Source organism: Mucor mucedo (genome assembly GCF_025094135.1).
Source record: "Mucor mucedo strain NRRL 3635 chromosome Unknown EV154scaffold_129, whole genome shotgun sequence".
NCBI classification, from domain to species: Eukaryota; Fungi; Mucoromycota; class Mucoromycetes; order Mucorales; family Mucoraceae; genus Mucor; species Mucor mucedo.
This window is the reverse complement of record NW_026252413.1, coordinates 100199-124810: the sequence shown is the minus strand read 5'-3', so window position 1 is coordinate 124810 and position 24612 is coordinate 100199. Positions and strand designations below refer to the sequence as shown.

At 36.3% G+C, this 24612-nt stretch overlaps 10 protein-coding genes across 10 annotated transcripts; 4 read left to right on the top strand and 6 right to left on the bottom strand.

Annotated features, from left to right (window-relative positions):
- Positions 1-39: 39 nt before the first annotated feature.
- EV154DRAFT_486025 (Nup133 N terminal like-domain-containing protein) lies at positions 40-2670 on the bottom strand (the record flags this gene model as incomplete). The annotated part of the gene is made up of 9 exons (XM_051598802.1): positions 40-218; positions 271-466; positions 523-614; positions 684-768; positions 844-1265; positions 1336-1760; positions 1847-2305; positions 2389-2478; positions 2556-2670. Coding segments are annotated over 9 exons (2063 nt in total), but the record flags the coding sequence as incomplete, so codon positions are not given.
- Positions 2671-2799: 129 nt separating this feature from the next.
- EV154DRAFT_428992 (amidophosphoribosyltransferase) lies at positions 2800-4575 on the bottom strand (the record flags this gene model as incomplete). Its single annotated transcript, XM_051596446.1, has 7 exons — positions 2800-3224; positions 3307-3505; positions 3565-3788; positions 3859-4097; positions 4163-4299; positions 4359-4444; positions 4509-4575. The coding sequence occupies 7 exons, from the start codon at positions 4573-4575 to the stop codon at positions 2800-2802; spliced, it is 1377 nt and encodes a 458-aa protein (XP_051452927.1).
- A 470-nt stretch (positions 4576-5045) lies between these two features.
- Positions 5046-7444, bottom strand: EV154DRAFT_524333 (uncharacterized protein). Its single transcript, XM_051603193.1, has 2 exons — positions 5438-7444; positions 5046-5379 (listed from the first exon to the last, which is right to left on the bottom strand). Exon 1 carries the CDS (start codon positions 7408-7410, stop codon positions 5467-5469), a length of 1944 nt encoding a protein of 647 aa, XP_051452926.1. The 5' UTR covers positions 7411-7444; the 3' UTR covers positions 5046-5379; positions 5438-5466.
- A 1231-nt stretch (positions 7445-8675) lies between these two features.
- EV154DRAFT_524326 (uncharacterized protein) lies at positions 8676-10239 on the top strand. Its single transcript, XM_051603192.1, has 3 exons — positions 8676-9466; positions 9523-9581; positions 9643-10239. Exons 1-3 carry the CDS (start codon positions 8683-8685, stop codon positions 9742-9744), a joined length of 945 nt encoding a protein of 314 aa, XP_051452925.1. The 5' UTR covers positions 8676-8682; the 3' UTR covers positions 9745-10239.
- Positions 10240-11703: 1464 nt separating this feature from the next.
- On the bottom strand, positions 11704-13736 carry EV154DRAFT_524325 (uncharacterized protein). Its single transcript, XM_051603191.1, has one exon. It carries the CDS (start codon positions 13681-13683, stop codon positions 11734-11736), a length of 1950 nt encoding a protein of 649 aa, XP_051452924.1. The 5' UTR covers positions 13684-13736; the 3' UTR covers positions 11704-11733.
- An 866-nt stretch (positions 13737-14602) lies between these two features.
- EV154DRAFT_524323 (transcription factor Opi1-domain-containing protein) lies at positions 14603-15889 on the bottom strand. Its single transcript, XM_051603190.1, has 3 exons — positions 15710-15889; positions 15503-15651; positions 14603-15439 (listed from the first exon to the last, which is right to left on the bottom strand). Exons 1-3 carry the CDS (start codon positions 15870-15872, stop codon positions 14708-14710), a joined length of 1044 nt encoding a protein of 347 aa, XP_051452923.1. The 5' UTR covers positions 15873-15889; the 3' UTR covers positions 14603-14707.
- On the top strand, positions 15839-16737 carry EV154DRAFT_524321 (mitochondrion protein). The gene is made up of 2 exons (XM_051603189.1): positions 15839-16174; positions 16256-16737. Exons 1-2 carry the CDS (start codon positions 15956-15958, stop codon positions 16634-16636), a joined length of 600 nt encoding a protein of 199 aa, XP_051452922.1. The 5' UTR covers positions 15839-15955; the 3' UTR covers positions 16637-16737.
- Positions 16738-17216: 479 nt separating this feature from the next.
- Positions 17217-19085, top strand: EV154DRAFT_47814 (WD40-repeat-containing domain protein). Its single transcript, XM_051598164.1, has 9 exons — positions 17217-17382; positions 17465-17539; positions 17639-17731; positions 17792-17887; positions 17946-18141; positions 18201-18347; positions 18404-18495; positions 18563-18785; positions 18861-19085. Exons 2-9 carry the CDS (start codon positions 17537-17539, stop codon positions 19052-19054), a joined length of 1044 nt encoding a protein of 347 aa, XP_051452921.1. The 5' UTR covers positions 17217-17382; positions 17465-17536; the 3' UTR covers positions 19055-19085.
- Positions 19086-19105: 20 nt separating this feature from the next.
- On the bottom strand, positions 19106-21024 carry EV154DRAFT_545694 (coth protein-domain-containing protein). Its single transcript, XM_051604667.1, has 3 exons — positions 20990-21024; positions 20425-20932; positions 19106-20359 (listed from the first exon to the last, which is right to left on the bottom strand). The coding sequence occupies exons 1-3, from the start codon at positions 21003-21005 to the stop codon at positions 19117-19119; spliced, it is 1767 nt and encodes a 588-aa protein (XP_051452920.1). The 5' UTR covers positions 21006-21024; the 3' UTR covers positions 19106-19116.
- Positions 21025-22289: 1265 nt separating this feature from the next.
- On the top strand, positions 22290-24263 carry EV154DRAFT_606349 (uncharacterized protein). The gene is made up of 3 exons (XM_051607532.1): positions 22290-23548; positions 23627-24153; positions 24218-24263. The coding sequence occupies exons 1-2, from the start codon at positions 22393-22395 to the stop codon at positions 23914-23916; spliced, it is 1446 nt and encodes a 481-aa protein (XP_051452919.1). The 5' UTR covers positions 22290-22392; the 3' UTR covers positions 23917-24153; positions 24218-24263.
- The last annotated feature ends 349 nt before the right edge of the window (positions 24264-24612 follow it).

The following is a 24612-nucleotide window of genomic DNA, read 5'->3' as shown; positions in this document are numbered from 1 at the left end:
TCAAAAATTTCTTGGCTGGGCGAATACTCGTTTTCGTACTTTGAATGAGCTAATTCAATTGCGCCAATATGATATCCAAGTCTACCATATTCTTGACAGAGGGTTTGAAGCGTATCCAGTTCGATAAAGTTGATGATTTTCTTGAAATGATCAAGCGAGAATCTCAAACTAGCGCCATTGTTTGTGTCATTACAAGCAGCTTGAAGACATTCCATACCCTACACGAACTATTTAACATTGGTCCATACACAAAAAAAAAAAAATCTTTACCTGATAGTAAACGGTATTAATATTGCCGAGAAAGTTGTTACAGTTGACCTTTAAAAAGTTGCTAACGTGATTGTAGTCGTTCAAATTGTTTGATAATTCAGTGGTTTTGATGGCTGCAAATACCATCTCTTTAGCTAATAAAGCTCCCTCCTCTGTTGTTACCATATCTCCAAAAAGCTTACAAGTAGTTGGTAAACTAAGTCCCAAAGTTTAGTATTTATCCAAGTTTAAATAAATGTTTTTTCCTGATACCTTTGACGAATTTTCTCCCATCCAGAGTTGTGCATGAAGCAGACAAATTTAATTGCTTCCATTGTTCTCTTGATCAAGTTCACGATATCGTCCTATAAATTTTGACGTTTAGTTGTCTCTTTTTTAAAATGCTTGTTTTTTCTTTCTATCTTTAAATTCACCTTTACGTCCATATTCGTTTCCTCGATGCATGCGATTAATTTACCTAGATTTTCGCGTGCTGATATAAACTGGTCTTGCCTAATACTATGTCCCCCACCCCAGATAGAAAATTAGTTAAGATCATCCTAATTTTCTCCTTTCACACACACACACGCTTACGTCTCTTTTAATATATCTGTTGTCCAAATATTTCCAACAATTCTAGAAAAGTATAATAAGAGTCCCTCATTCATATTGTGTAAGGTTTGCAAAAATTGGAAGACTCTAGGTGATTGGTGGGATGAACAAGCTAATAAGAGGGTCATGGCAGATGTCTCAATGGGACCGTAGCGATTTAAGAAAGCAATACGCTTAATGGGTGCATCGGAAGCCACGGCTTCTGATAAATAATCCACAGGGCGTTGTTTGATATAGTGGGTGATACCAGCATCTGTCAGTGTAGAAAATCGACGTGCTGGACTTTCGGGTGATTCTGTTGTTTCCTTAAAGTAGTGATGTGTAGAGGTGTCTTTGGGGTTGCTCTCGATGATGGACCAAATTTTTTTATCCACACTTTCGTTATATACATCTTCTACCATAAGCTATATTCATACAATGTGTACCTTTTTTTTAGTGTCATGTTATGTCGTTTTTTTAATATGGTTTACTTACAGGTAAGCCATTCTCATCTGGGATGGAGTTGGCATTTGTCATGACCAAGTAGGATCTTTTTGATTTTCCAAGCACTGCTGCAAAGACACCATGATTGTAAAAGGATAAATCGCAAGTCTCCTTGGTTAAATCGTTGAATAAAAGCGAGCCGGGTAAAGGTGGAGATGTACGCGTATAAATGAGATCAATTTTTTTATCCTTGCACGAAAAATACAATCGTTCACCCTTATTGGAAATAGCCATCAAATTGACTTTAGTGGATTCAGATTTGGGAATAAGATGAAGTGACTCTAACTGAGCACCATTGAAACGTTGATTGGGTAAATACACACTGCCTCCAATATCTACCGAATGAATACTTGAATCGTTCAACAAGTAATAAAGAAACTCTTGATCATTATCCACGACCAATGATTTGACAGAAGCTAATAATATCGAGTTTTAATTTTTTTTGTTTTTTTCTCGCAGTAATTTTTTTTTTTTTTTTTTTTTTTTTTTTTTTTTTTTTTACCTTTGGGTACATATCGAAGGAAAGAAAAGTACTTAACGATAGGATTTTCTGTATGGCAGATGAGGGTTCCCGAAGAAATGTAATGGTTGACACCCGTTTTATAATTTAATTCGTAGAGATGTCCATCGCTGCCTCGCATAAATACTCTTTGTTTATCTGTCACTACGAATTCGGACATGATGACACTATCGGTTTTGACACAGGCATTGGAAACAATTTTCAACTTGTTGTTATCGTCTTGTTGGATGCTATGTACAAAGATATGATGAGCAGTTGAAACAACGAGTTCCTGGTGGTGTCGAAACGTAAGCATCTCTGCATTTTCAATAGCTTCAGTATTTTCGTATTTGAAGACTTCAGTGTTATCCACATAGTTCCAGATATATAATGAAGTACTGGTAGCAAGCCACACTTGCTTAATTGAGGGCAAAAATCCCATTTTATATTGTGGGTCGAGTCCTATGTATTTTCTAAAGATTAGTTCATGTCCAATACGCAATGATATTTTTTTTTCGTCGTCGTTGTTGTCGTAATCGTCTCACCTTCTACTTGAAGAGATTCCGGAAATTGTGTTGTGGCTATTTTAGAGAATACATGTTGATTGTCTTTGGCATATACCTCTGAATCCGAATCTATTGCAGTGAAAAAAAAAAAAAAAATAGGGTCGTTATTGATAAGTAAACTCTTTCTCCTGAGAATAAACCCGTACCTCTCAAATGATCAGCCAAATCAATGCTTTCTTGGTTACTTTTAATTAATGTAACAAGAGAGTCACCGTATTCTTTAAAGGACGGATTAACGCTGCCAACGATGGTATTGTTCATAATGATAAGTTGAATTCAATAATACAAAGGGAAAGTTTTTTTTCGTGATTTATTTTTTTATTTATATCAGTTTTCCGCGACATTTTTTTTTTCTTTGTGACGTATATTGCGGTTGTTCAATTAAGGGTTCTATGGTTTGGTTTGAAAGCTGTTGTAGAGACCAACACAATCACTGTCGATACTTAAGCGAGACTTTGTACCTTCACTACGCACACCTTCTAATTGTGCTAAATAGCGATCATCAATGTCTCCCGTCACATAATGCTTATCAAAGACGGACGTATCAAATGTTTGGATGGAAGTATTAAAACGACGTACAGATTGTACCAAGTCATCCAGTTCTTGATAAATTACTTTATCAGCGCCAATTTCTTCTGCCACTTGCTCAATATTACGCTCATGAGCAACTAGTTCTTGACGTGTAGGCATGTCAATACCATACACATTGGGGTATCGAATAGGAGGTGCACATGAAGCGAAATACACTTTTTTAGCTCCTGCGTCTCGTGCCATCTGGATAATTTCCTTTGAAGTGGTTCCTCGAACAATAGAATCTATATAAACAAGGCAGATTTTTTTTAGATGATGAGTAGCTACCACCCCTTCCCCCCTCCTTTTAATTATTCATATTCTTACCGTCAACTAATAAGACATTCTTGTCGTGGAATTCTAAAGTCATGGCGTTCAACTTACGACGTACGTTTTTACGTCTGGTTTGTTGTCCAGGCATGATAAAGGTACGACCTACATATCTGTTTTTATTGAAACCTTCTCGATAAATAATGTTTAATTTACGAGAAAGCTCAAGTGCAGCCACACGACTGGTATCAGGTACCTAACACATTTTATTAAAATCACAACCAACAAGAGACAAAACAGGAAAAAAAAACTTACGGGAATGACAACATCGATGTCTAAATCTTTACCAAAAGAGCGTGTAACTTGGTCAGCCAAGGCTTCACCCATACTCAAACGAGCATCATACACAGAAATACCATCAATGACACTGTCCTGACGAGCAAAATATACATACTCGAAAATACAGGGAGCTATTTTTTCAGCGACAACAAGTTGACGACGCGAGACATGACCTCCTTGTGTGATAATCACAGCCTCACCTATTAATTTAATGTCGATGAGATGATTGTTTATCAATATTTTTTTTTTTTTTTTAGTTTTTTTACTAACCAGGCTTGACATCTTCGTAGTCGGTAAATCCGAGGGATTCTAAAACAATACTTTCAGATGAAAACATGTAGTCATAACCAGCAGGGTTTTGACGGCGACCCATGATGAGAGGACGGATACCATGAGGGTCACGGATACCAATAATACCATAACCAGCAACCATGGCCACACATGCATACCCACCTCTTACCTGACAATGTAAATCTTTAATTGCAGTGAAAATATCTTCTTCATTGATTCTGGACAGATAATTTTTTTTTTTAGATGCTTACTTAATATAAAAAAATCACATCTTTTTAGTTACCTGAATTTTCCGGTCTTTTGGAGATTGTTGGCTAAAATATTCAAGAGGAGCTCCGAGTCAGAATCTGTATTGATGTGACGATGAGCAATCTTGTCCAGATAAACTCTTAATTCATCAGCATTCGTCAAATTTCCGTTCTGCCGTGATGAATAAGTTAGGAGTTTTTATGATATATAAACAAAAGTGCTGTATTTACATGAGCAAAGGTGATACCATAAGGAGAATTTACATAGAAGGGTTGCGCTTCAGATGTAGATGAAGAACCGGCCGTGGGATATCTGACTATCAAAAAAAAAAAGTTTAGTTTTTATTTAAGAAAAAGAGAAAGTCGGTTTTATCTAATTACCATGACCGATACCAAGACTACCGACAAGACCAGCAAGTTGTGATTCTGAAAAGACGTCTCTTACCATACCATTGCCTTTGCATTGATAGAGACGACCTTTAGGACCTGAAGTAACAATACCAGCAGCATCCTATTGAATGGCATAAAATTAATTTTTTTTTGTTTTTTGCATGATACGAGAGGAGATATAAAAACTCACTTGGCCTCGGTGTTGAAGAAGACCTAAACTTTCAAACAAGTCAGGACAAGCAGAAGCCCCATGATCTGCGAGAATTAAAGCAGAAATTCCGCACATATTTTTCCAAAAAAAAAAAAGGGTCGAAGAAACAAGAAAGTTTAAAGAAAAAAAAAAAGGAATTAAGAAACTAAATATCTATGATTAAAAGAAGGTGTTTCAAGTTTATTACTAAAATGAGATGTCCCAGCAAAGACTTTTCTTTTGCTCTGACATCTATTTGATCTGCACAAAGAGTCATTTTGAAAGTCACATTTTGATGTAAAGGGACAGTCTAAATTCCCGTGAGTCAGACTTTGGGATCAGTAAGAACGGCTAAAGAAATTAGGTTGGGCCACAAAGAGAAATCCACGACCGGGTTACTCAGACGGCCTGAGATCCATGACGGAATTTAAATATTATATCTACCTGTTTATCGAACCAAATGTTGCATAAGCTTTTGATTTATTACAATGCTTCGTAATTAAACAGCGGTTTTGTATAAATGCCTATTGTACGAAACTGGGTTTTTAAAAAGCTTTTATATTGAGGGATGGAATAATCTACCATACATTACATGTCAAATTTGCTTGTAACTGACCATGTCTTGTACACATGCTAATAAATGCTGTCTTGTAGACCCCATTTTTTAGTGAGGTTGGTAATAAACAGCTACCTTATCCCAATGTCTACAAAAAATAACGCATATATACAGAGTAATTGGTTTATTGAGAATACAATGACTTATAAAAAGTTAGCATTAATTCCAATACAATCAAGAAGGAGACCATTATCAAATTCTGCGGCCATTGTGTGATTTCCTGACGAAACAATAAATTTTACACCACTATTACACTTTACAGTCAGGAGGCAATTATTCAGTGTAGCATCATCTTGGTATTCTTGAAATAACTGCAAAGTAGCTGCTTCATACACAACAGTTTTTCCATTTCTTCGGCTATAATAAGCCATGTCTCCATTATCTACCTGCAATCGAATAAATATGTAATCGGTATCATTTCCACAAATATTGTAATCATCGAACTGAAACAACTCCAAGTTTTTAAACAATTTCAGGTCAATCTCGGCCACCTTTTGTGTCCATCTTCCGTACATAAAATTAGCACCGCATATCAAAGCTTGAATATTCGGTAAATTGATACAAAGTAAATCCAACGTTGCTTGAGATGGGATAAGATGGAAAGATTTAAACACCTTTATATCCTCTCTACCATACTTTGATGTTATAAAACGATCTTTGCGTAGTTGGAGCTCCTTTACATGAGTACCAATATAGATGTTCTTATTGGAAATCGCATCCATTACAATTCTGCAAGCTAGCAGATTTGGACAGTAAATCAATGCATACTGTATAAAAACAAAGGCTAACTCTGGATTACCACAACCTGCGTAAATATTAAGGCAATCAATAATTTCAGGTCCACTGATAGAGACAGCCTTATCCGGTAGATATTCATTTAATGCTAGGTCATAGGCATGTACGACTTTTGAGTCAATAGGAGGAGAATAACATTTCACATCTAATGGGTATTCAAATTGTATCAAGTTGTTTTTACTGCGTTGCATTGAATAAGAGGGGTTCCCAACAAACTTGAAGGTTGCTTCGCATATGCGATGTTTTGATCCTTTGAATGCATTTAGCAACTTGTAGAAAACTGTCATTTCAGCGTTTTTGTCTTCCACAATTACATCTTCGTACGGACATTGGAAACCGAATCCACTTTGCTTCAAACTACCTATATTCTTGGCAAACGTCAACGCATTTTCTATCCCCACATCGCTGATCCAGTCATACATTCGACTTCGATTGATTTGTAAATCCAGGCTGTCCAGGTGAGGAACGAGGTATCCGGAGACGTATTGGAAATAGCTGACTGGCAAATTGGGAATATGTAGTTGGAGTATCTTTAAACGGCTGTTTGTTTTACTCATGTCATTGTCTCTTAAGAGATTTTGTATAGTTTGATCAGAAATTCTATTTCTACAGCTGTATTTTAGGGTTACCAAACAAGGACAGGCTAGTTGTAATTCTAATGGTGTCAGATTATTAACATAAGCATTAACAAAAGTTAGACTTGTCAGGTTTTTAAACTGGCTTAATGACTGGCATATATTCATTGTAGGGGTTGGTAAATAGTATTCAATACGGAGGGTATGATTGAGAGTAGTCAATGTTGCCCGATACCTGTAGCTTGTTTTAAAATCATGAAAAGTAGCCGAACAAAATGTTTGCACTTCATTTAAGCACTTGCGTGAATTTGTGTCTCGTATATACCCGAAGTAATAATGTTCATAGAAGCTGTTATTAAGATTTACTACTTGCAGTTTTGGTAACATCTCCAAAAAGAGTATAAAATCGTCTTCTTCCAATAGGGAATATTGGTAATTCAAATAATCGGTTGTATCAAATGTCATTCTTTCATGGTCTCTGTCAATCGTCAGTTTTGTAGTCAAAAAGAAATATCTGAAGTAGTGGGCTTGCTCATCGGCATCCAATTTAAAAAGCTTCTTCATGCAATACACGTTGTAGCCGTCCAATCTCAGGTCTTTATACAACTGTTGGAGTGCGACCTCTTTCCAAGCTTTACAGACTAGGGCACATTGATATCGATTTTGTGAAAATTGTAGCACATGGTGCCAGATTTCTATGGGGAGATTATGATTCATGTTGCAGAAAATTAATAAATAAATAAAAAAAAAAGTAAAGAGCGAATTTTGGATCTCGCTTTTTAATGCCCCCCGGGCTTAGTTGTGATACCTAGATTTTGGCGGTAATAATGTGGCGTAGACCAACTTGTGCTTCAATAAGAATTTGTAAATATTATGCTACATTATCACAGAAGTTAAAGACATTCTTTCATTTACGGCCGATGTCTTCAACTGCAGATAAAATAAATACCATGTCACACCGAAAAGCCCTCTCAAAGGCCGCGCAAAGAATACTGAAATCTTCCAGGTCACAAAGACTTTGTAGAAGTGTAATACTTAAGGTTTAAGGACCGAAAGACAAGATGCAAAAAGGTGCCACTTTGAAGGTGCCTCTTCAAAGCGCCTCATCAACAATTCTCAACATATCATTCTTATATTACTTAGTCATTAACTTAAATTATTGTTAATATAAACTATCATATTTCTATAAATAAAACTTTATCTATTTCTATTATATCTTTTAATGTGATTATATAAGATATATATTTTTCTTACCCAATCATATTTATCTTCTGACATATAATCCTCATCTATTCGGGTCGCACTACTACAAGAAGACTACCACACTAACCGGCCAAACTTTGACAATAATCGTCTTCACTGGTTAAAAATGAAACTATACCCTTCTTTGTTCTAGCCAAAATCATTTGGGGCTCTTTATTGCATGTGAAACAATATCATTTCATCATGATTGTTTGCTGTTAAACCCAAATTCAAGTGTGGTGGACGAGAACTTTGTCAACGGTTTTAACGGCAACACCAACCGTGGAGACCTTACTATGGGAAATGTCTAGAATCCGTATTTTTTTCAAACGTATTTTTTCAAACGTATTTTTTTTAAACGTAAAAGTACGTAGATCGCGTGTTTTAAGAAATCACGTGTTTTAAAAAAGTACGTAGAAAAAAAAAAAAAGACGTAGGTGTAGACATTCTCCTGCAAGTGTTCTTGTTTGCTATTAAAACCAACGATGTCTGGACAACAATACCTCGACCTTTTGAAGGTACAATAGCACCTGAGAAAATTACTGAGCGACTAAAAGCAAAAGAATAGGAGAATAATATAACTAATCTAAGACAATTTGCTGAAAAAAAATACGCTCCACGCGATAGCGTAGGATACGCAGTAATCTTGTCTAAAAAGGACATTCGAATTAGCAACATTCCCGAGAAAGGTGGGCATGGAACCCTTTAAGAAAGCGTCTTTCCACTAACTATAATATGACAGACCACATGTTGACCTGTTATGTTAGTGACCCGTCTTTGGATTCAGGCACTTGCTGTCTAAACATATTCAGTAAAAGCTTGAAGACACTCGAGGCATTCGAAGAGAATCGAATTGTGCAAATGAAAAATTTTTTTGTAAAGGAATTTAACAATAATCCTCAAATCACTCTCAATTCCTATTCCAAATATGCTCTTTTCACTGCTAAAAAAATCAAGCAAATCCAACTCGCCAATATGAATCTTCCTGCGGTACCAAACGATAAAATCATCATCAAAGCTTTAGATACTTGGAACGCTGAGGCTTCGGGTTCAGAAGCAATGGTACAGGTTCCCACTAAGAGACCATTGTTAGAGACCTCTCAGCTGTATGATAATCCAGCAAAGTACTTTGACTTTGTTGGTCAAATTGTGAATATTAAAAACTTCGATGCGTTTACTCTGTTGGTATTAACAGATTTTACTGAGAATCCTTACCCACCCACCTTACCTGTCGATCAAAAGGTCCTAGATCCCAAGTATCTGATTTATTGCTCTGTATGGGACTACCATCGCAGTGTTTGTGCTAAATTGGATGTCAAAGATTTTGTCTTCCTCCGTAATTGTGTCAAAAAACTCACGGACACGTTGGAATTCAACATCCATGGAAGCAATGATCAAAGCAAGCCGCAGGTTGTTTATATCTCACCAGACGATGATCTTTTGAAGAACGTTCTTGCAAGACGAAAATCAATGAAGGCTAGCTCGAAGAAACGTACAAGAGACCAATTGGAGGCATACCCACTTCGAACAGGTAAGGAAAGTATTATACAAAATTATATGATCGTTGTTCTTAAAAATATGAAAAAGAATTCATTACCAAGAAGCGTGGAGGCCTCAAAAGTCTCAAGTATATCAAATCTCGACCTGTAATGAAGTGCATGCATTGTAAATTTTTAGCTCTGATCTAACTTTTGTTTGTTTGTGTAGGAAAATGGGATTTGTGAGGTAAAGGCCAGTATTTGTAAGTACAGCCCTCAAGATGTTAGAGATTGGATTCAAGGATACTGCTTTAAGTGTAACGTGCGGTAAGTACATGCATCTTTTAATGGCCAATACTTGCTGTTTAACGGCCGTATATCAGAACTCCTGTTGATAGCTTTTGTCCAAAATGTGACAACCCTACCAGTATCTCGTACGATGTGAAGCTCACATTAAAAGACGAGGAAAATGAAGAACTTGAAGTTTATTGTAAAGATCGCCTACTGAGACAGGTTCCCGCACACGAGTAAAGAAAATAAGTTACAAAAATGATTTTGCATGGTTTTTATTGATTCCTCTTTTATCTAGGGCACATAGATCAGAAGCTCAGTTCGATAAGCTAAAGAGGATAGTACATTTAGCGGCCGATACAGCAAATGTCTTTTTTGACTTTTGTGTAGGTACTGTTGATGGCCATTCATGCATTGTGAACACGAGGTTCATTCTTGAAGAAGACGAGTAAAAAAAAAAACGGTTATTATATCAATATGGATAGCATTTCTTAATAGTTCCGCTTAGTGAAATAAACCTTGCTCTTTGTACAGTTTTTTTAATAATTTGTTGTGCTTGAGATACACGTATGTAGTCCTGCAATACAATATTTAGGTATTGTAAGACTATGTCCCTTTCCATTCGTTCTTGATTTGTCCCTTCAACCTTATTAATTAAAATGAAGTGTGACATCGTGCAACTTGTTAAATGGGATTTTGAATAAATCGATTCTAATCACCAACTAGCTATGTAGCAGCTCAAGTCTTGTGTACCACTTGGATCGAAGTTTTTTCTGGTTACAGACATTCAAAGTAACAAAATTTTACCGTTTTTTACTGTATCTGATTGACTACGCAAAAATAACCAATCGAAATATTTATAAGCAGCTGACTTTGCAGAAGAAACAACTCGTGTGTCGGATAGTCACTGTTTGCGTCCGTAACACTTTTGTAGGTCCTGTTATACTTTTCGCACACATGTTTTTAGGATTATTTGGGTATGGTTTGCTTCATCTGCGCTATACAAACTCAATGCTAGTCACTGTTTTAGTTCGGATCTAGCTGTTGTTTGCCATTTTCTTACAGTGGGGGCTCAAATCGTGGGTGCAAATCTTCGTTTTTGGGGTTGAAAATGGTTGGCTCCATTGGTGTTAGGAGATTCGGGTCTCTTAAGATGCCAAATCAGATCATCGTCCTGTGAGGGATAGATCTAAGAGACTTTCTTTTAGTGAACGAAGAATTTGGCGAAAGCTCGACACTGGTTTGGGAATCTTTTTATGCGGGAGGATTGGACCTTTAGTAAGAATCCATAGTGATATTAATTGGGCTAAAATACGTACAATGTTTTTCGAAAACTTCCTTCCTTGGCTCGATTTTTTTTTTACAGGAACATAACCATGACCTTAAAAAAGATGGCACTTTGTGTCATACTGGCGGATATATAAAGTGGTAGAAAAGGAAGGTCGGTATAGAGGGTTTTCAGTACTGACCTACTTTCCTAATCTGAATCCTGGTATATTCAAGACATTTGTGCAACTGTTTGATGCAGTTGGAGGTTGTAATCCATGAAGCATGACAAAAAATTGACTTAAATGTCTTCGAAAGGCTTGTACCCGATTGGTGCCGGGATGAAAAAAAAGTCAGTGGAGGACATACAAAATATTGAAAATCCACATATAATAAAAAGTCATTCTCAGCTTATACCAATGTAAAATATAAAGTTGTTTAGAGGGAGCTTTATTATAGAGCTTATACATTTGAAAATTCCCTTTTGATGTTTTAGCATAAAAAAATTAAAAAATCACCATATTTTTTTTTGCACATAATTGCACTTTGCGTTTATAAAACCATTTATTTAGACCTCAGTGCCTTGCAGTTAAAGTTTACTCAACTGTTATAACCATAAAGTGTTTTTAATCAGTCAGAATAAGATTTTTTGACTCTAATTGGAAGCTCCCTACCGATGTTGGTAATACCTGGCTACCATATCCCCAATATTTACAGAAAAGGCATATATACAGCGTAATTGATTTATTGAAAATACATTGATTTATAAAAACTTAGTATCAATGTTGATGTAATCAAGAAGAAGACCATTATGAAATTCTGCAGCCATTGTATGACTTCCAGTTGAAACAACGAATTTCACACCACTATTATACTTTACATTCAAAAGTCGAATATTCAGTGTAGCATCATCTTGGCATTCTTGGAATAGTTGGAGAGTAGTCGCTTCATACACGGCAGATATTTCAATATTTCGGCAATAATAAGCTATGTCTCCATGGTTGATTTGTAATTGAATAAATATTAAATCTGTATCATACCCATAAATATTGTAATCGTCAAACTGAAACAGCTGCAATTTTTTTAAAGCCGTCAAATCAATTTCGGTTACTTTTTGTGTCCATCTTCCATACATGATCTTTGCATTGTACACCAACACTTGGATATTCAACAAATGCGTAGAAATTAAATCTAGCAAAGGCTTAGAAGGAATAAATTGTAAAGATTTAAACACCTTCAGACCGGCTCTACCACATCTTGATGTTATAAAACGGTCTTTCCGTGGTTGTAACTCCTTTACATCATCACCAATATAGATTGTCTTGGTAGAGGTGACGTCCATAAAAAATATAAAAGCTTGAATATTTGTAAAATGAACCAGTACATACTGTAAAACTACTGAGACCAGCTTCGGGTTACCATGATCTATGTGGATATTCAAGCAATCAATCATTTCTGGCTCAATGCAAGAGGAAGCCTTATCCGATAGACATTTACTCAAGGCTACTTCATAGGCGTGTGCAATATTTGAGTCGCTAGGTGAAAGATAGCACTTTGCGTCCAATGTAGATTCAAATTCCAATACGTCTTCTTTACTGCGATGCATCGAATAATGTGAACTTCCAGTAAACTTGAATGTTCCTTGACACAGACGGTATCTCAGTCCTTTAAATGCATTAAGTAACTTGTTGAAATTAGTTATTTCTGCAGTTTTGTCTTCCATGGTCACATTTTTATACGGATATCTAAATTCAAGACTACGCTCCTTTAAACGACTTATATTCTTTGCAAAGACCATCGCATCTTCTATTCCAACCTCACGGATCCAGTTCAAAAGCTGGTATCTTCTAACTTCTAAATCTAGGCTGTCCAGATGAGGAACTAGATACGTGGAGATATATCGAAAATAGCTGGCTGGTAGATTGGGAACATGGAGTTGAAACACTTTTAAATGGCTATTTATACCGTTCTTGTTGACACCGCGCAACATATTTTCTATAGTATGATCAGAGATTGTAGGTCCACTGCTGTATTTAAAGGTCACCAAACGAGGGCAAGCTAATTGTACTTCTAGTGGTGTCAAATGAACATTACGTTCGTTTGTCAAAGTTAGATGTGTCAAATGCTTAAATTGGCTTAACGATTCACATATAGTCCATGTTATAGTTTGAGAATAGTTCCCTTCATAGGCATCCATACAGATAGCAGTTATTGTTGAGTGATACCTGCATAATAGACTGAAAATGTCATAACAGGAGTATGAGGGAAGTGTCTGTATTTCATTCAAACACTTGAGTGAATCTGTTTGGCGTAAATATGCAATATAATAACCTTCGTAGCAGCTGTTTACAAGATGTAGGTCTCGGAGTTTCGGTAAATTATTCAAAAAGAATATGAATTGGTCTTCCTCCAGTTTGCCATCATCGTATTCCATATAGCCTAAACTCCTTAACTCCTCTCTATCCTTATCTCTCTTAATTGTCAGTCTTGTAGTTGAATCAAAGTATTTAAAGTAAGGGATTCGCTCATCCGCATCCAACTCCAAAAGTCGTTTCATACGGCATATGTTGCGGCCATCCAGCCTCAGGTCTTTGTATAATTGTTGAAGCGAGACTTCTGTCCAAGCCTTACAGACAAAGGCGCATTGATACCGATTATGTGAAAATTCCAGCACTTGATACCAAATTTCTGTAGGTAAACTAAGAATATTCATAACGCGAGAAAAAAGAAAAGAAATAGGGAAATTTGGAACGATTAATATTTGATTTGCACTTTATGTTAGATCGATAAAAACAAAAATTTGTTATGGTGAGTATTAATAGTCTAGTGCATTTGGCTTAGTTGTCATACCTTGAACTTCGTGGCACTTGTGGCAAAGACCAACTTGGCAGATTTTTTGGGCACCGATATTACGCAAGAAAAGACAAAATGGAACATGGAGAACAGCGCAGGAAAAAAAATCTTATACCAAGCTTTTACATTGCGCAGTAGTTATCATTGATTCAGACTTCTACGCAAATCGACTTTTGACAATGTTTAAAGACTGGAAACCTCAAGCTTCTGATTTCTAGATCCCTTTGATCAATGACAATCCTCAGATTTCTTCTCACCCACATATTCCATATAAGAGTAGGGATGAACGAAAGAGCGTTATTTCATCACAAAATATGGCAAGATTCTGAATATTTTTTTTCTCGAGCAGATAGAATTAGCCACAAAAAAGGCATATAGATTCGGCCTCTAATTTTGAAGTAAGCCAACAATATTTACGGATTCATATGAATGGTTTTCTTTATAAAACTTTGATGTATTTGTAATTTGACATGATTCTGAATAAAAAATAATGTCTGAGCGTGAAATAATCACAATAATAACAAACAAAAATCTTGCAGGCTCAGTAGGTGATCGACAGCAGACAAAAGAAAACTCTTTATTATTTCAAACTTAGGAATCCCCCCCCCCAATTTCCAAGGATTTAAAGGAGAAGCACTAGTGTATATTCCCTCAATGCATAAATGCCATCGTCAGCGGCGTATAAAGAAGAATGATTGTGTGGTGCGTTACACAATGAATTGACATCACTTTTTTTTATTTTGTTTTTGGGCAGCGTGCGCCAAGAGTTATAAGAGTTACACACGTTTAAAAAAAAGGAAATCTAGATGGGGGCGAATGAATATGTATGTATAAAAATGTATATAAATAATAAAAAAAAAAATAGGAGTGTGGATAGGGATATCTTAATTTGTCTCCATGGAAGCGGTAGTGGGGTTAACGCCAACGACCTTCAATCGCTTTAGCCAGAGTTCAGCTCTTTCGATGGTATCAGAAAATACGATAGAGACAGATTTAAGCATGACGAGTGATTCACCGCCAAAGTCCAATAATTTAATGGATGTTTCATGAAGAGGTTGAGCATCTTGTTCAGCCTGAGTTTTGTTGTGAAGTTGAGCCCAGGTACTTGGTAATTGCAAAATAAAGGCACGGACAGATGCTTTGGCCTGTTCAGGCAAACCAGAACCTGCATATTTGCTAACGACTTCAACTACTTTACGTAGAGTATCAACGATTTCCTTCTTGATGGATGCCAATGTACTTTCATTGTTGACAAGAGCATTTGATTTGGACGAACCAGTCGCCAAAGAAACGAGAAAACTTCTTAATAAATTCATTTGACCATCAATGTGTTGCATAGCGTATTGTAACCAACTAATACAATAACGTAAACATTTCATACTTTCTTCACTAATGACAGCAGCAGTGGTACCTGCGGCTGATCCTGCATGAAGTACGATTTGTTGCCAACGACTCTTTTGAATGGGTCTCGAGAGAGTGTATGGACGATGAGGTGAAGTACTTCTTGAAGCAGGTTTAGATCTGACATTTCGGCGGACGATAGGTTCAGTGTCATGGAGTGATGCACGTGCAAGAGCTGAAGTGGCAGCCACTGTATCTTCATCTTCAGGTGACGACTATTGTAAATCATGAGGGGTGATTAGATATGAAGGCATATAATACACATATACTCTAAATACCTCTTTTAATTTGCGATCATAGCCCAATTTATCGTAAATGGGTCCGGCGTATGATTCAATCATTTCTGCACCATATTTAACAACAGAGCTAGAATTCTCATAGGCCTTTAATGCGCTATGAACAAGCGGTAAACGACGAATAAAATGTTCTATGAATAAAATAATTAATACATGTGTTTATTTTCCCCTTTTTGTGCTACCACTCACCTTCTTGTTGTATTTCGTCTTTCTCTTCCTCAACATTACATAGTTGAGTAATTGACATTGCTTGTGTCATTGTAATTATATATATATTTTTTTTTGTTGAGTTGAAAAAGAAAAAAGAAAAAAAAAGAACCGAAATTGAGTTTTTTGGGGGGAAATAGTTCATTTTTCACGTGCCAAAAAATAAAGAAAATTTTGTTTGTGATCCCAGGGACTGTAATCATTCGGTTTTCTCCGTTTTTTTCCATCATGTCTATTTCCCTGGCAACTAGACGCTTTTTCTCAACGTCTCGTGTGACATGTAATCATTTAAACCATTTTGATACCTTCAAGTTTGTTGAGAGGCTGGAAAGGGAACAGTTTACTAGACAGCAGAGTGAAGCCATCATGACCACTCTCACTAAAGTCATTAGTCAAAGCATGACTGACCTCACAAAACCCATGGTCTCCAGGGCTGAAAAGGACAAAGTATTTTCTATCTTGCCACTATCTTTACTCTCCCCACTCACTCACACCCTAACAAAATCCCCCTATCTATCTATTATTTAGGCCATTTATATGTACAAGGTCGACTTTGCTCAGCTCAAATCAGAGATTCAACTCATTGAAAAAAATGACTTTACAGTCATGAAGAACGAAAACGAACGTCTGCAAACCCAAGTAGATAAATTACGTCAACGATTAAGAGAGGAAATTACTCGCTCACAAGCCAATGTGCGTCTCGATCTCAATCTGGAAAAGGGTCGTGTGAGAGACGAGGCAAGTGAACAGGAACTTAAAATGAGAGAAACTGATACCAGAATAGAAAGCGATATTGCAAACCTAAGAACTCAAATGGAGGCGATAAAGTTTCAAATACTGCAATACATGGTAGGTACAATGACTGGTGCTGGTGCCTTATTTTTGGCTTATCTTCGTATGTTTCGTTAATTATATAAATAAAAACTCCCCCGCACGGGTATATTACCCCACACATACACAATGGTCATCCTCTTCTTCTCAGGCACATATAATAAACTTTTTTTTGAGCCTTACCATAAACAGTAAACCATTCATGGAGCATTTATATCCTATCTTATGGCACACAATATAATACCTTTAATATGTACATGCTTCGTCTGTGCTCGTGTCACACTGCCCTTTATTTACATGAAACACGCATTATCAGATAATACAGAACCGCTGTTACAAGACCCATTACCTCAACACAGTCTCTATACTATAATCTTCTTTCACTGTTGTTATCTAGGAGATACTGTTCATTTAGAATAACAACTACTAGATCATATATTCATACAATTACGCTTACCGTGCTCCAATAAATATACGTAGTAAAAAGAAAAGAGACAGGTGATCGCCCAAAAAATTTAAACTAGTACATTCGCGTGTCTACCTGTTCTCACACTTCTTAATGTGATCCCAAGGTCATACCAACTAGGAAATAAATTTCAAAGTGAGAGAGATGATGGGGTGCGTCTAGTAGCGGTGAATTGAATGAAGATCTGGATGGTGCGCGTTCACATCAGAAAATCACTTTCCCTTATTCTTTGTTATTTCTATGGCTGTCCAAACTTTACCTTTTGTTTCTGTTCAAGCAGACTGGGATGATGTGGTGAGAGAGGTAGCCTCTAATACCATTGCCGAAGGCTCGTTTTGGATCGCTTGTTATTTGACAGGTTTGTGGGTGTAACTTTTTTTTTATATGTGTATGGATTTACAACAAAGCCTAATATATCACCCTTCCCCTTTAAAAACCAGGAAAGCAAAGTGTTCAAGGATCAGTAAATGTAAAACGTACAAAGGAACACGAAATCAAACTTGAAGGAAACGATGGTATTACTGTCACCAGTCTTAATTCTGTAATTACTATACTATAGAAATCGACATTAGCAAGAAGGACTAACTCCATTCTCTTATTTCTCCCTATCGTAGCGTACATTTCAGGTAGAATGTCCTGCACTCGGCATTAAGAACATTACCGTCTATGGACCTAAAACAGATTTTTACCCCGTCAAAGGAAAAGCAGTAGGTTGAACACAGTGAGTTTTTTACCCAGTTTATTGAACACACTCTTTCTTTTTATAGGTTTCATGTATTGATATATCTCCCAACGGCAATTTATTTGCAGCAGGAAATGGTGATGAAGTAACTTTAGGATCAGTCACCGAAGGAAAATCACAGGTACATAAAACCAAATATTTGCATTAGGGGTATTGTGCTGACTGATTACGTAATACAGACTATACTTAAAGGCCACCTCAGTGATGTTACTACAGTCCAGTTTTTCCCTAGTAATTTGGTAGTGCTAACAGGCGGAGCTGATTTTCAAGTAAAAATCTGGTCAGTCTTAAACGGTAGTAATCCTGTTACATTGCAAGGTCATACATCTGCAATCACAAGTACTGCGATTATCGCACAAGGAAGAAATGTTTTATGTAAGTATACTGAGTAATATAAATGGATAGGTCTCATTTGCTGATATTGAACTTGGCAGCTTCTTCTCGTGATGGTACTGTCAAATTATGGAACTGTGGCACATCATCCACCATTGCTACAATGGGTCACTATCAATTCCCCGTAAACAAGATGATCCTTGCCAAACTCCCATCACAGTATGAACCTGCTACCACCGAAAGCCTTGGTAATAACAAACAATAAATACAGTAAAAAAACATAGACTAATGATATATATAATAGATCCATTAGAAGTAGATACAGCAGATAAACTGGTCATTGTTGCTTTAGGCGACGGTAGTGTTCGTGGAATCCATTTAGGCACGAAGAAGGAGGTAAAAAAAAAATGTCTATCCTGTGAACTTTATTCTTAGAGAAATACTAATTATGCGTTTTCCCAAGATTTTTGCAACACCTGCTACCGATGTGGCATTAACAGCTGTTGCTTATGAGGGAGAAACAGGTACAATTTTCACAGGAAATGCCAATGGTCTCGTCCAAGTATTTTCCATCCAAAAAAGCCTGCAAGAACCCCATGTAGCTTGGAGTAGAAATGGTCATGCCATTACTTCTCTCGTTACCAAGTTGAGCAGTAACGGTGAAACTGTACTCTGTATTAGTGCTGGTAAGTTTTTCACTCACTGAAGAAAATAGAAAAAAAAATTTCTTACAAATACACCCTGTTATTTTTTTTTCTCAGCCGACGGAAGTGTATATCAAACTGGATCTTTAAATAGTCTTTTGCGTTCTAATAGTGCCGTTTATGTGGAAGCAGAATACACCGGAAGTGAATTAGAGCCTGTTTATGACATGAAGGTCATGTCCAGTGGTCATGAGTCTGGCTATCAAAGAATTGCATGTGCTGTTCGTGACGGCAAAGTTAAAATTTATTAAATAAACACAATAAAAAGTATTGATGCACAATCAGATATCTATAATAATGAACATTTGGTATATTATTGGGAGATAGTTTCGTTGAAAAAGGACAAAAGATTTGAGCTGCGCAATGGTAACCAATCTGTAAGAGCCATCGAGATGTTTAACATGGTAGGTCCATACACAGCAAAGTGGAACGGGTTGTTAGTAACGGATGTGTAATCACTTCCATTACCAAATACTATGCTCAAAAAATCAGGCATCAAGCTTTTGCCTAAGCGAGGTAACGCCAAATCCCAGGAAACGTCTTCATATAGCATGTCGAAAAGTTGATCAATACGTGGACCCAGAACAACAGGATTCACAAGCTCTTTGGTCATCTTGATAAGATACTTTTCAAATTGCTTTTTAAATTTGGGTACTTGGAACAAACGAGAAGTCAAAGGACGGGCAGTGAAACCTGGGAATTGTGTGTAGTTTCCACCATGCATTATGCTAGTATTGAACGTGCTTACACCCATAGTCAAATCAAGATCTTGTTCGCTGAGAACCAGTCGCTCGTTCTCGATGTCGTCGTATAACATGTAATTATTAGACATACCAAAGTAACCATCCATATCAGAAATCACAATCTCTAAAGCCAAGCCTCGAAGGAAACTATCGACATCTATTTTCTCCTCCCAGATAGCAGCAGCAGAGTCATCAACATGATCTGTAGGTTGTTCGGATATAAATTTGGCAAAATCCATAATACGAGTATAATTTGCAGTACCAACAGAGGGGTCAGATTTCACAGCATATTGTCCGAGACTGTAATCGCTAATGTTGTTTCCGAGATATAACAAAGAAGAAACGGCTTTGGGGTTATCGATTTCATTTCTTCCTGCAAGAATGCTGTCCATAGCACCATCGCGTTTTGTCATATTTGTGGCTGAAGTTGTATTGGGTTGCTTAACATTAATATCGGCTACAAATAAAGCACCATGCTTGAACTTCTTAGAACCGTTTCCAAATTCGTTTTGCACCCATTCATCTTTTATATGCTCGACAAGACCAAAAAGACCAACAGCTTTATCATTAATATAGACACGAACATAACTGTGTTTTGTAGTAGGTAAACCAACAGATTCGGCAATAGCATAACCCAAACTGTCTCTCATATAAGTGTAGTCGCTTGCCATTGCTCTTAATTTGATTCTGCGATAGCCAAAAAGATCTTGTTTCTTGGGAAGCTTGAACTTATACGAAAGTTTACTCATTCGACGTGTAGACATACCAGATACGGATATAGTAACGTTCTCATACAACTTGACATCCTTGGGACTGAATTAAATATTAATACACTAAATCAGGTTACGGCTTCAGGACAAAAAAAAAAAGGTACTTACCTAATGTAAGCCATGTTTAAATTAACGTCAATATCTTCCATTTGGTTGTTATGGAGGTTATCGATTTGTGCTTGATCACCGTAAAAATGAACAGTAGGAATTTCGTTGTCAATGTGAAGATCGGATTCGATACGATTGATGATGGGAAGAGGTTCCATAATTAAAGGGAGCTTTGTCAAATTGTTATAGCTGTTCCAAGATCTTCCATAATACTCATTCAACGTACTTTCGCTTGGGCTGTTTTCACGAGTAAAGTTTTCGCTTTCGATAACTTGGTTGGTATCTTTTTGGAGAATGGCATATTTGTAGCCGGAAGAAGGAGACGGAGCGTCGCCGTAGTGAAGTAAAGTAGAGGCTTCGTTTACTTTAGTGAGAGGATACACCTTTTCATCGATAATAACACCAAGTGCCTGGTTGTTAGGAACTAGAGAAATAACGTTGAAAGTGATATTTTTGGTAGGCCCGGCAGCCACCACGGTTATTAAGCCTGATATAAAAAGTTGCTTTACTATGGACCAGAAATATTAATTTATATTATAAAAGAGGTATTTTTCAATTCTATTACATGTCAAAAACTTCATTGGAATAACAATAAAGGTTTCTTTTTCTTTTTTTTTCTTACCTGCTTATATAGTCTTTTGCTTTTTATAGATATTGTGGAGTATGAAAGGCCGCGGTAAAAATAGTTTTGGTTTCTTAATTTATAAGAGCCAAAATATAACAGGCATCTTGCTGAACTGTACCAAACTTTTTATATTGCAATCATATGTTGATTTAGAAGAATGAATTTTGGCTCAACTTTGAATATTCCCTCTGTAATGGCATTGTGTATTAGATATCCAGATTGTACCTTAAGCTATGAAAGACTCCGAATAAAAATAGACAAGAAATGCTTGTCTATTTTAAGTTGTATGATTGAACCTCTTTCGGCCTAGTTACGTGAAATTGCCTTATTTTATTGGCGGAGGTGAAATGTGGCTTTGACAGTCATAATTTACTAAAAAAATTCTTCCCTTCTTTCTTCTTTCTTATTTCTTCTTTCATCTTTCTTTCTTCTACTAATTGAATAGTTGGCGTAGGACAATGGTAAGTTTTTATAGCTTACTCAGTAAAACGGTCAATAGAAAAGGTATGCCCACGTTTAGTAGGTGAACGAACACGCTGGCCTCTGTGTCAGCCCAAGTCTTGTAGCTGAACTTCACCATACCACCGAATATGCCCACGTTTAGTAGGCGAACGAACACGCTGGCCTTTGTGTCAGCCTAAGTCTTGTAGCTGAACTTCACCATATTTTCGTTGAGTTTCGAAAGACACGCAAAGTCATTGTGCTTTGCCTACTTTAGTACAAACTTGGCGGCTATTGACTCTAGAAATAGACGGTTTACTGACTCTTTTTTTTTCATTTATAGATACAGCAAAGCTCTTATAGTTGTCGTATACACCTGTATATAATTATTTTTTTACTTAAAATAAAGATGGTTTTAATTAAAATGTTGTTATATTTACCTTTTTTTGCCTTTTTGGCGTTTTATACGGAGTATGGATAAGCCTTAGTAAATGGGGAAAAAAAAAAAGTAACGCTAAAAATTACTATATATGGGATGCTATGGGTTCATAATGGTTGGAATGAAACTGAACATCTTGCCTTAATGTAAAGGGATTTTTAGCTGGATGTGTAGAAAATATTGTTATATTATAAAATAATGAATTGTTTGAATCTTTTTAGCTCGTTTTGAGTGTAGTGGTGAGGTTGCTTTCTCACCACATTTTATATGTAAAAACTTCGAAGTCACATGAAGCCGTATACTGGCGACGGACGCTTTAATATTCTTGTCTTTTTTTACAAGTCCTTTTTTTTTTTTTGCATAATATCCCAAAAAATACTTGTATAAGAGCCACGCGTCCATTGGGATGCTCTGATTTTTTTATTTTGATTTTAAAAAACCGTATCCCCAAGTTATAAACTCTATGCCTACGCCAAATAAAACGCGAAATAAAAAACTTCCCAGTGAGATAAACTGGTTAAGAAATAGTAAAAGCGAGATCTCTCACTTTAGTTTCTTTGATTTTTTCAAGACTTACACCAAAAGACGAGCACAAATTCGATTCTTAGATGTCATTAAATATGTAGAAGATCAAGAAAAACAAGCAAAAATACTTAACAGCTACAACAAATGGCGCAAAACCAAGGAAGCAGCAAATTACTGGAAACAAAGAGATCAGGCGAACAACGGTGAAGCAAATGATGATGATGTCGCTGCAACTCCAAACCCCAGTTTAACAAGCTCCGATACATTGGAAACAACGGAGACTGTGGAATCAATAACCTTGGACGAAGCCAAAAAAATTATTTCCAAGGGTCTTCAAATTAACGATGGCAACACAGACGATAACTATCAAGATATTTCGATTTCATTGACCCGATTTAAGCGGACTGTATTGGAGTCGTTGTCAACATCACTTTTAACATTTGAAAGTCACTTACAGCATCTTCTTGCTCTCTCCAATGTCCTTCTTATTGGAAAAAAGAGTCACCATACAGATTTGGAGCGTCACTTCACTTCCACAACAGATTGTATCAGGAAACGTATATACAATTCTCTTAAATTTAAGGGTACGGACCATAAATTCCCCACGAATATTATGATGGCGCTCATATCAATTGTTAACTGCCTGAATTGTGGAACATCGAAGATAGATACGGTGACTAAAATTCTAACATTAACAAGCGACAACACTGATCCCATCGTCACAAAATTGCTCTCATGTGTCAAATCGATGATTGAAGCACTCCCATTTGAGAACCAAACAGAAGAAATCCAAGAGTTTGAGTTATGCACCAGATATCTCCAACCACTTTTTCAACCACTTTTTGACAGTGGTGATGATAAGATTATCTTCAAATGGACTAATACTATTGGATTGAACGATAACTTAATAAAAAGTCGACCAGATGGATGCATAAAAAATTTTCAAAAATCAATCGGGTTTATCGAAGTAAAACCAATTGACAAGGCAAAGAATCACAGAGAAATCAACGTTGATTTGCATCGTTTAGGTATCTTTTCTAAAGAGGGAACAACCCAATACAAGTTGAAGCACACATTTGCAGTAATGGCGATTGGTAAGTTCGTTATAAATGAAACCAGAAGAGCATACATACAGTCACTTGACATACTTAACCCTGACCATATTTTTTTAGGCACAAACGTAAAATTTTACTTAAGTGAGCCAGTTGGTAATGTGCTTGCTATGGTTGAATTGGATACTATTCGCCTTCCATTATCACTAGATGAACTGCCTCAATTTGTTCCTTATCTTGATCGCTTATACAATGTTATGGAAGCAATTTTTAATTGTTGTTATAATGAATCAAATGTAAGTGAAAATTGTGACTTTGGTGTTTCATTAGAGCCTCGAGTCATAAAAGCGATTACCGAGCGATCAGTAGACAGAACTCGGGTGAATTGTTTTTACTCATATTACCATTAATTCGTAACTTATACCGATTGCTTTATTCAAATGTATGTGTAATGTAAAACATTGTTTCAATGACGAATAAAAATTTCAGCTAAAGTTAAATTTCGTTTGCTTTGCTTTTTAATATGAAATACAAGTATTTCGAAATATCATTCTTTCGCTATGACGATGGAAATGAGATGTTGACAGATGAAAATTAAAATGGAGTTATTGAGTACCAGATGGAGGTTGACAATATGATCTTCTATTCTATTTAAATATACCATTTCAGTATTTACTAAGAACTCTCTCTCAATCTTTTCTTTATTTCTACCTATTATTTTCCTTTCTGTACCGCTAAGCTCACAAATTGAAATGGTCTAAATTAAGTAAGGAAAAAGGTCTGAAAATAAAAATGAATTTGTCCAATAAAAAATTGAAGTCTCGAAACGATTTCTTGAACAATAAAACCAGGGGAAAATTACTTTATTTGTCACTCTTAAATATCTGGGAAGTAAAGTTCAATGTTTAGGAGCCTTTAATTAAAAATAAAAAAAAAGAAAAAAATCGAGAGTTGGCTAATTTGAATGAAGAAAAACGAAATTTCATTTAGCAAAACCGATACTGTCGTTTTGTACCATTTTTTCCTAACATCGTCATTTAGCCTTTACTACTGACTGGTTCTTTATATGTCATGTTTGGCATTATATATCTAATAACTACCTAGTC

Bases quoted from the DNA above. Each gene is read 5' to 3' on its own strand.
- EV154DRAFT_606349 (XM_051607532.1), top strand. From the start codon at position 22,393: ATGCCTACGCCAAATAAAACGCGAAATAAAAAACTTCCCAGTGAGATA. The intron at 23,549-23,626 runs GTAAGTTCGTTA...ATATTTTTTTAG, and splicing joins ATTTGCAGTAATGGCGATTG to GCACAAACGTAAAATTTTAC.
- EV154DRAFT_524321 (XM_051603189.1), top strand. From the start codon at position 15,956: ATGTCTATTTCCCTGGCAACTAGACGCTTTTTCTCAACGTCTCGTGTG. The intron at 16,175-16,255 runs GTATTTTCTATC...TCTATTATTTAG, and splicing joins CCAGGGCTGAAAAGGACAAA to GCCATTTATATGTACAAGGT.
- EV154DRAFT_524323 (XM_051603190.1), bottom strand. From the start codon at position 15,872: ATGAACTATTTCCCCCCAAAAAACTCAATTTCGGTTCTTTTTTTTTCT. The intron at 15,652-15,709 runs GTGAGTGGTAGC...TTTTATTCATAG, and splicing joins AGACGAAATACAACAAGAAG to AACATTTTATTCGTCGTTTA. The intron at 15,440-15,502 runs GTATTTAGAGTA...GATTTACAATAG, and splicing joins ATGATCGCAAATTAAAAGAG to TCGTCACCTGAAGATGAAGA.
- EV154DRAFT_524333 (XM_051603193.1), bottom strand. From the start codon at position 7,410: ATGAATCATAATCTCCCCATAGAAATCTGGCACCATGTGCTACAATTT.
- EV154DRAFT_524326 (XM_051603192.1), top strand. From the start codon at position 8,683: ATGTTGACCTGTTATGTTAGTGACCCGTCTTTGGATTCAGGCACTTGC. The intron at 9,467-9,522 runs GTAAGGAAAGTA...AATATGAAAAAG, and splicing joins GGCATACCCACTTCGAACAG to AATTCATTACCAAGAAGCGT. The intron at 9,582-9,642 runs GTAATGAAGTGC...TTGTTTGTGTAG, and splicing joins AGTATATCAAATCTCGACCT to GAAAATGGGATTTGTGAGGT.
- EV154DRAFT_47814 (XM_051598164.1), top strand. The intron at 18,348-18,403 runs GTAATAACAAAC...TATATATAATAG, and splicing joins TGCTACCACCGAAAGCCTTG to ATCCATTAGAAGTAGATACA. The intron at 18,496-18,562 runs GTAAAAAAAAAA...CGTTTTCCCAAG, and splicing joins ATTTAGGCACGAAGAAGGAG to ATTTTTGCAACACCTGCTAC.
- EV154DRAFT_545694 (XM_051604667.1), bottom strand. The intron at 20,360-20,424 runs GTAAGTACCTTT...TATTTAATTCAG, and splicing joins TTAAACATGGCTTACATTAG to TCCCAAGGATGTCAAGTTGT.
- EV154DRAFT_524325 (XM_051603191.1), bottom strand. From the start codon at position 13,683: ATGAATATTCTTAGTTTACCTACAGAAATTTGGTATCAAGTGCTGGAA.